This window comes from Acanthamoeba castellanii (genome assembly GCF_000313135.1).
Source record: "Acanthamoeba castellanii str. Neff unplaced genomic scaffold scf7180000084777, whole genome shotgun sequence".
NCBI classification, from domain to species: Eukaryota; Discosea; order Longamoebia; family Acanthamoebidae; genus Acanthamoeba; species Acanthamoeba castellanii.
The window spans coordinates 1-8,541 of record NW_004457712.1 but is presented as its reverse complement, the minus strand read 5'-3'; the positions used below and the strand labels follow the sequence as shown (position 1 = coordinate 8,541).

The following is an 8,541-nucleotide window of genomic DNA, read 5'->3' as shown; positions in this document are numbered from 1 at the left end:
CCGCGTACGCCGGCAGCTGAGCCGAAGGAGGCGACGGCGTGGTGGAAGGTGGCGGCGTCGGACTCGTCGGCGAAGGAGAGGCCGATGACGGCGTCGTTGCCCTCGAAGGTGTGGAAGAAGGGCGTCGCGGATTGGTACTCGAAGCGATCGTACAGCTCCTGCTCCCAGGTCACCTGCCCGCTCTGGAGATCGACCAGGCGGATGTAATGCGCGCCCGCATCGCCTGAAGAAGAAAGAGATGGAATTCATTAATTCATTCGCATTCGTCCATCACGTGATGACCATTAGCTCTTCATCTTCGATTGATGTTTTAAAACAAATTGATGGCAGGGTACGCGTACCATCGACGGCCACGAGCGCGGCAGCGCCCCAGAGGTGGGAGTAGGCCCAGGTGTTGCCCTGGGACATGTACAGACGGGCCACGGCCGTGCTCTTCACCTGGCCTCCCGCCGACGAGTACACCATCTGCGACTCTCCCTCGTTTAGAGTGTTGCCGCCCATCTTTTACTACAACTACTGTTTCGGTGCGTAGGTTGCTTGGGCTTGCCTTTGGTCTACGCGAAGAAGATTGATTGAGCGCAAGGGGCGAACAGATATTAATTGATATTCAGTCGACAATCGACTTTGTGCGGACAAAAAGAAGCAGAGATGAGGGGAGGGTGTGAATTACAAAGAGAGTCTTGCGGATGAGGTTAGGAGTTGTCGGTGGGTCGCTTGTTGACATCGGGCTGAGCGCTATTGGTGGCCGCCTCCAGTTTCTCTCGCATGGCCCTGTCCAGCGCCTCCTCCTCTTCTGAGCGCGGGACCGGCACCGTCTTCCAGGTCTCCAAATCGATCTTGTTCTTCATGCTCTGCACGCACATGCACGCATGCCATGCCCAACCGAGGCAGGCAGCGAACATCCAGCGAGAGAGTGCAGAAGGAACAGAGAGATGGGATATTTTTTGTGAGTGGAGCAGGAGGAAAGATGGGGTTGGGGGGGGGGGAGCAGGACAGGGAGGGCACCTCGTAGGCGGCCTCGAGGTCGAAGGGCTCTTCCTGCTGTTTGCGCCACTGGTCCTGCTGCTGCCGCCGGAGCTCCTCGTACTCCTGCTCGGAGCAGCTGCTGCTGCGCTTGTCGGCCACCTCGTTGCGGCCCTTCACGAACCGCGCCAGGCCCACCGAGCCCACCACCATGAACGCCAGTGCCGGCGCCCCATACCTGAGGAACACCTGCTCCCCCGCCTTCTTCCTCCGGCCGTGCTGCATGCTGCCACTTTGTTTATTTGTTCATTTGTTTTTTTTAAAAATACAATAATTAAATATTGTGGTGTGAGAGGAGAAGACAAGCGAGCGAGCGAACGAACAGCAGCCTGACGGATACGGCCATACTGCGCAGAAAGCACCGCTTCCCATCCGAACAGCGAAGTTAAGCTGCGCCAGGCGGTGTTAGTACTGGGGTGGGCGACCACCCGGGAATCCACCGTGCCGTATCCTTTTTACTGTCGCTCACCATCGAGGTTTCCTTTTGGCTTCTTTCACTCTCGCCACCAGGAATGATCACGTCTCTTCCTCTCCATCTCCTTTTTGATTCCTGCTTCTCACAACACCAAGAGGCGCCGTATCCTCCTTTGGTTTGCTCAAACCGAAAGTGCATAGGTTCATATCATCGGCTAACACGCGGCACCGCACACCAGGTCTCGTGATGTGCACGGGGGGGGGTCACCAGAAGGCCTGCTTCATTACGGACAACACGGGGTCGCTCACCGGGTTGGGCAGCATCTTCTCCGCCACCAGATAGCGCAGCGGGTACTCGACCAGGTGCCCGCGCACCTGTCCCAATCGCTCCCTGCGCACTCAATCGCGTTAGAGCTTGCGCAGTACTGGACGGGGGTAGTGATGGTTGGTCGGGTGGTGGTGCGAGTACCTGATGGCATCGAGCTTCTGTTGGTTCCATGTCGTCTTCTCCTCATCGAAGGCCTTCTTGAGCGCGAAGCTCTCGGTGAGCGTGGCAATCGAGTTCTGGGGGATGTACGGGAAGACCTCTTCGTAGATGCGCGTGTTGGCCTCGGCCACGTGATCCCACAGCTGCACGGCTTCGTCGGACAGCGGGTCGCAGAGGATCTCGACCAACTGCGCCGTATTCTTCTCCGCCTTGCGCTCGCGCTCCTCGCCGTCGAGCTCCGACTCGGACGAAGAGTGCTTGCTCTTGTTGCGCTTCATGAGCTTGCGCTCCTGCTTCTCGCGCTCCTTCCTCTCCTTCTTGATGAGCTTCTGCTCCCGCTCGCGCGCGGCCTTGGCCTCCTTCCGCATCTTTTCCCTCGCCTTTTCAGCTCTTCTCTTGTCTTCCTTGCGCGACAGGTGAGCCGCGGCACCACCCTCCTCCTGGAACCGCGGCTCGTCGGCGCTACGCCTCTCCTTCTTCTCCTTCGCTGTCGTGGACGCTCTGCTTTCGCTTTCGGTGTCGGTGTCGCTCGCCCGTCGTACGCTTCGATCGCCGACAGAGCGTTCGCTTTCGCTCTCACTTTCGCTCTCCCGTCTGCTGTGGCTCGCGCGGCTGCTGCTCCGGCTGTCGGTCCTCTTCACCTTCTGCTCCATCTTTTCCTTCTTCTTTTTCTTCTTCTCCTCCTTCGCCGCCGCCGAGATGGGGAACTTCATGCTGGTCCACTGCTTGAGCTTGTCGATGGCCCGCCTCTCCTGCCTTACGCGCTCCTCGGGGCCGTGCTGGTGCTTGGAGCCGACGGCCCGGTGTCGCTCGTCCTTGAGCTCGACCTCCTTGATGTCCTCCTGCAGCCCGAGGTGCTCGCGCCACAGGTTCATGCGGAGAGAATGTACGAACTTGCCCACCCGGAAGTCCTGGCCCGCCATCATGCCATTGACCGTGTCCGTGTCCTCCACCCACACGGCCAGCTCGCTGTCCCTATCGCCCTCCATGCTGTGTCGATGGGTCATAACGTAAGTACTGTTGTCAAGCCGCTGAATGAAGAGACAGCATACCTTCTGTCGTTGATGTTCGCTGAACCGATGATGGCCTCGCAGTCATCGATGATCATCAACTTGGCATGGACGTAGACCTGGTTGGTGACAGGGCAGCCCAGAATGTACCCGTAATTGCGCAGCGCATTCACGCGGAAGTACTTGCGGATCTCCGCTTCGCCCACTGCGAGTAATCCACTGGTTCAGCATCGCACAAGTACCGCACACACACGACACACACAGTGATTTATACCTCCGAGCTGCTTGTGCAAGGCCGCGAAAATGGATCGCTTCCCTTCCCTGATAGTCTTGTATTGCCTGTGGCGGTGGTGATGATGATGTGAGCGCACGTGAGAAATGGGAAGAGAGACGAAGGAATGGTATGCCGGCGTACAGTTTGGTGATGATTCGGGTTTTGAGGTCCTCCGCAGGAGCCATGGACGGCGTGATGGGAATGACGACCGTCACCAAGAATCGCTCCTTGTTCCGCATCGCCCGGGCGAGGCGCGCCACCAGCGCTGCACTGATTTGGTTACACGGACCCTGTCGAAGAGCAATGCGGGTGAGGTTGGCTCGCGCACGAACTAGTCAAGATTGACTGTCGACAGAGCTAATGGCCAAGGTGAAGGGGCAGCGTACGTGATTGTCGACAGTGGAGATAAAGTACTGGTTCTCGATGTAGATGAAATGCTTCGCTCTCTGGATCATGCTCACGTAGGCTTCCTGGATGGACTGCTCGAGTCGATTGCCGCCTAGAACCAAAGAAAGAAAGCCGAGAGGAACGATCAGGTTTCGCCCTGTACAGGGCGGACACATGACGACGACGACGACGATGACGATCGGCGTACCGCTCCATTTGCCGATGGACCTGATGAGCTGGCAGCGGCACTTGACCGCCTCGGGTGAGGTCTGTGTGTTGCACGGATAACATCAGCGTGGTGCGCTTTTTGAGTATCCGCGCGCCAGTGAGCGAGAGAGGGGGAGCCTGTGAACTTACCTGTGGGTACGGGAGTGGCGGCGTCTGATGCAGCGCATTGTGTATCCGCATGGGGAGTGCCTTGGTCAGGGCGAAGCTCCACAGGTCCAGAGCCCTGATTGTTGCCGCACATCGCTGCCATCAGCAAATGCAACGGGTCCAAGCACTGACCCACAACGTCGTCACGCGACACGATTCGGAGCGAAAGAGAGGTACCTGGCGCTTTGGCTCGCACGCTTGGCGCCCCATTTCCTGCGTAGGCTGGCCCACTTGTCCTTCTCCGTCTCCTCCCACAGCCGCATCTTGGTCTGCTGTCGGCCGAGCAGGCCATGGAGCCGCCTCGGTCTGTCCGAACTCGCCACGCTCGCGGTCTCGGCTGCGTCTGTGGCCGTGGAGGCCCCTACGGCGTCGGTCGGCGCCTCAGAGTGATGGCCCCGGTGGTGATGCCCGTCGCGAGTCGGCTCGACGTCCGATTCCGCGGCTGTGTGGCTGTGGTGACCCTCCACGCTGTGGTGCCTGTCGAGCTTCTCCTTACCCTTGCGCTCCTTCTTCTGCATCTTCTCCTCCCTTTTCTTCTCCTTCTTCATCTTCCTTTCTTCGGCGTGGCTGAGTGCGGCGCTCTGCTGGTCGCCATGACCACTCTGGCCGGTGGTAGTGTCGTCATCGGCGCCGTGCTCTTCGTCATTGACCTTCTCCTTGCCCTTTTCCTGGGCGGCATGGCCGGCGCTGTCGTGGGCTTCCAGATGCTCGGCGCCTTCCACTTCGTCTTCCAATTTGTCGGGATTGCTCTCCTGCGACGAGGTGAGCGACGAGCCCGTGCCCTTCTCGCTGCGCTCCTTCTCGATGACCTTCTCGTGCTGCTGTTCGGCCTCGCTCGGCTCCACCTCTGTACTGATCCGCTTCTCCCGCTTTCGATGCAGGGCGCTCTTGTGCTTTTCCTCCTCGTGCGTCTCGTGAATGATCGCGTCCATCATCTCCATCCGGTTGCGCTTGATGTGCTCCTTCTCCCTGCGCTCCTCGATCTTGGCCTTGGTCCTGAACTTGCGGAACGGCAGGCCGCCCACTTTCCGCACACCCTTGAGGAACCGAAGGACTGCGCGCACGACGCGGTTATGGAGGCGCCTCCGCAGCATCCGCAGGCGGCCGTGGGCTTTGCGCCGTGCCGCGCGCTGCTGCCTGCGGCTGTGCCAGTGCTTCTGCAGCTTCTGGACGATCCCGTTGTGGCGCCCGTGCTTGTTCATCATCTTGGCCGCCGCCTCGAACTCGGCCTTGCGCTCCTGTGGGAGCGGGCGCAGACTCTTCTTGTTGGCCAGCCGGTACTGCAAGTCGGGGTCGACCTCCACCTCCCGTCGAAAGGGGTTGCGCAGGGGCTCGAGCACCGGCAGCCCATCTTCCCTGCTCTTCGGTGATCAGTAGGGCACCAACAGTGCCGGCGTGGCTGAGTGCGGCGCTCTGCTGGTCGCCATGGCCACTGCTGGTGGGACGTACCGAGCTTGGGGGATTTGCATCAAGTGGTGGTTCCACCGATGCACAAAATTGTAAGCAACATCAATCGCCGCTTCGCCGTCTACCGAGCGAAAGCGATCTCGTTAACGAGTGCGAGGAGTTGATGGAAGAAGATGGAAGGAAGAGAGGCTACGCTCGTACCCACGGACATGTGGATGTCGTGCCAGGCCATGCGAGGTTCGTGGTCACGGTCCAGAATATCGGTGTAGGGATCCTTGAAGCTGGGCTCCTGTTGTAGTTGGACACAAGAAGCAAGCATCGCCTGTCAGCGTTCTCCCCTTGGGGGCCACCACCTGCGGCTTGATGGTTGGTGTACCTCCTGGTTCCAGTAGTCCTTGCCCGGCCAGAACTGGGCCAGGCGGTTGTAGTCGGTGATGCTGTGATCGCTCGTGTCCCATCTGCCCCACGTGAGGTCGATGCCGCCCACGAAAGCCTGCAGCACAGGGTGCGTGTGAGTCATGCCAAGCTTGAAGTGGCCGAAGTGGGTCCAACTTACGAAAATGTCCTTTGAACCATAGTCGATCACCAGACTCTTCTGGTGATGCGTGTATGAGCTGGTGGGTATGTGCTTAAAGTAGGGATGTCGCATGATCTGTGTATGGCGGACAGGAAGGTTAGGAGGCCAACAAGCATCGCCATTCAGGTGACAATCGGGATCACCTTGATGTTGTCGTGCAGCTGGCAGAGGAGCTTCTGCACTTCGCGTGAGCCGTTTTCGGTGAACAGCGCCGGGTCTCGCCACAAGAGGATGTAGATCTTGACCTGGGTGAGGGGATTCAAAAGGTTTGAAGGTCAATGTCACGGCCACACATGCATCACACAAGAGGAGTGCAATCGTACCCCTTGCTCCGCCTTTTTCTTCAGAAGTTGGTCCACCCGGTGACAGTCCTCAAACGGCGTCTGGCGCATGAGATAGACCTCACCTGGTGTCTCGACGTGGCTCTCTTCACGGTAAATAACTGGACAACAATTCCGACGAATAAAAAGGCCAATGCCCATAAAACGCCGACATACCGGTCAAGCGCCAATCGGTGATGAAGATCGTGTGCTTGGCGCCGAGGATGGCGTGGTACATGGCGGCAAACGCATCGCGTCCGTCGATGTACCACTTGCAATTGATCTGCTCGCGCACCGGCGAGTAGGCCGTGTGCAGGAATCCTTGTTTGAAAGAAAGCAGCTTACGGTCAGCTTTTTGATGGAAGAAAAAGAAGAAGAAGAAGGTAGAAGGTAGACGAAGACGCACCTCGGCACCCCCAAAATTGCATGACCGCGCCCCACTTCTGCAGTTCAGTGAGCCGACTATCCTCGGCCACGTCGGCTTTGGCCACCTCGTCGGGCACCGTAAACTCGCAGTCGATGAAGGCCTGCAGCGGACTCCACAGGCGGATGCTGTCCGTACCCTGAGCCTCGACCGAAGTACCCTCGAGCGTGATGACCTGATGCCAGTGGCCGATAGAGAAAAATAAATAAATATCTGGTGTGGGTCTCTGCACGGACAGCGAGTAAGAGAGACGTACCTCGAACGGCTCGGAAGCGGCCTCGTTCTCGTAGAGCACGAGGAAGCCGTCCATGGCCTTGGCGAACACGTTGCGCCATTTGCCCTTCTCCTTGCGCATGATGATGCCCTCCTTGTAGGGGATGGTGTTCTCCGCGGCTTGCGGGTTCTCCTCGGCGATCCGATCCTCCATGTCCTCGACCTCCTTCGTCTCGTCGGGGTGGTTGTAATTGAAGTTCTTTCTCCCTGCCACGGCCCTTGTCGCTCTGTCTGGGTTGTGAACTCTTCGCGGTCGACGTGAATCCCGTCCAAAATCCATTGAGCTTGCAGATCTTCCGCGTTCAGGTGAAAATTCGCACATCTAGGGAAATTTCGCTTCACACTGCCCCTGCAGTGGACATCCCTTGTTGCAACTTCAGAACACTTGCACTTTAGGAAAAAAGTCAAACTTCAGTTGAAACTAAAGTTTGGTTCCTGCATATGCAGTGAATCTCACATTATCTTGATCCTGTTGGCCTTGCTCATTTGAACTGAGAGGTGTTTTTTTGTGCTTTTGTTTGTGATTTTATCTTGATTAAATGACTGTATGCCTAATATCACTTTTGAAAAGAGAAAACCTAGAAAAAACAGCAAAAGAGGCCTCCCACCCAACAGTGAGAGCCACCTGAGATGAGGAAAGGAAGTGGTGTACACAAGACCAACATCAGGGATCCACCACCATTAGATTGGGTGATAACATGCCAAGAAAGAAGAAGCAAAAAGGGACGTTCTAGAAGAGGCCGGCAGCAGTGGTTGTGGACCATTATGGTGAGCGACAGTAAAAAGGATACGGCACGGTGGATTCCCGGGTGGTCGCCCACCCCAGTACTAACACCGCCTGGCGCAGCTTAACTTCGCTGTTCGGATGGGAAGCGGTGCTTTCTGCGCAGTATGGCCGTATCCGTCAGGCTGCAGCACTCTGCCTCCATCACATCCCCTTTCGTGTCTTCTCCACACAAGAAGCCGATGGTGCACTGCTGTTCATCTCACACTTCCCCTGGCCCACAGACGCCCACATCCAGACCCGCATGGATCCTCAGGCCTTTGACATACAGCTTCACGCTGGCCGTACCTGCGCTAAGTGCACACGTTTCCGTTTTGTCTGAGTTTGCGCAAGAGAAATGAAACCATTTTGGGATTGGGCGGAAAAAAAAGGCTCCACGGCTCTTTGTGTGTGCTGGCCAGGCAACAGCCATCGATTGAAAGCCCAATCTTTGCAGATGGATCCACCTCAGGAGGGTTACTTTTATGATCGGCTGAACCCTTCACGACAAACGAGAACCTACAGTGTACACAGCATCATCAAAATCATCAAGGGTCAAGACCAGGAGAAGGGAGATGAACTCGCTTCTCGTACCCACCCCCTCTCTCTCGCTTCCCAATTAACTTGTGACATTTTTTTTGGATCTTTGATTGCCAGCAAGAGCTCCTCCCTTCTCCTTCTCATTCTTGATCCAATGTAGTTCAAAAGTCGCTGTACGAGCTCAAGCGTGACATCGCGCTGCAGAGCAAACGCAATTTCACGCTCGAGAGGGACATTCGCAACCTCGATAAGAAGATCTCTCTTCTC

General features: G+C 57.2%; 4 protein-coding genes across 4 annotated transcripts in view; all 4 read right to left on the bottom strand.

The window, feature by feature from the left end:
* ACA1_287240 (WH1 domain containing protein) overlaps nt 1-501 on the bottom strand; it is a gene marked incomplete at both ends in the record, with an annotated part of 1,361 nt that extends 860 nt beyond the window's left edge. Inside the window, 2 exons of the mRNA XM_004357378.1 lie at nt 9-223; nt 342-501. Of these exons, the coding sequence (XP_004357434.1) occupies nt 9-223; nt 342-501 (375 nt within the window). The remainder of the gene's footprint in view (nt 1-8; nt 224-341) is intronic.
* Nucleotides 502-692: 191 nt separating this feature from the next.
* ACA1_287230 (uncharacterized protein) lies at nt 693-1,248 on the bottom strand (the record flags this gene model as incomplete). The annotated part of the gene is made up of 2 exons (XM_004357377.1): nt 693-851; nt 1,006-1,248. 2 exons carry the CDS (start codon nt 1,246-1,248, stop codon nt 693-695), a joined length of 402 nt encoding a protein of 133 aa, XP_004357433.1.
* A 453-nt stretch (nt 1,249-1,701) lies between these two features.
* ACA1_287220 (phospholipase D active site domain containing protein) lies at nt 1,702-6,026 on the bottom strand (the record flags this gene model as incomplete). The annotated part of the gene is made up of 12 exons (XM_004357376.1): nt 1,702-1,828; nt 1,907-2,914; nt 2,977-3,139; nt 3,209-3,273; nt 3,350-3,498; nt 3,595-3,707; nt 3,804-3,864; nt 3,953-4,046; nt 4,148-5,331; nt 5,353-5,405; nt 5,579-5,666; nt 5,754-6,026. The coding sequence occupies 12 exons, from the start codon at nt 6,024-6,026 to the stop codon at nt 1,702-1,704; spliced, it is 3,378 nt and encodes a 1,125-aa protein (XP_004357432.1).
* Nucleotides 6,027-6,076: 50 nt separating this feature from the next.
* Nucleotides 6,077-7,125, bottom strand: ACA1_287210 (phospholipase d p2, putative; the record flags this gene model as incomplete). The annotated part of the gene is made up of 5 exons (XM_004357375.1): nt 6,077-6,199; nt 6,278-6,396; nt 6,452-6,595; nt 6,681-6,873; nt 6,955-7,125. The coding sequence occupies 5 exons, from the start codon at nt 7,123-7,125 to the stop codon at nt 6,077-6,079; spliced, it is 750 nt and encodes a 249-aa protein (XP_004357431.1).
* Nucleotides 7,126-8,541: the final 1,416 nt, after the last annotated feature.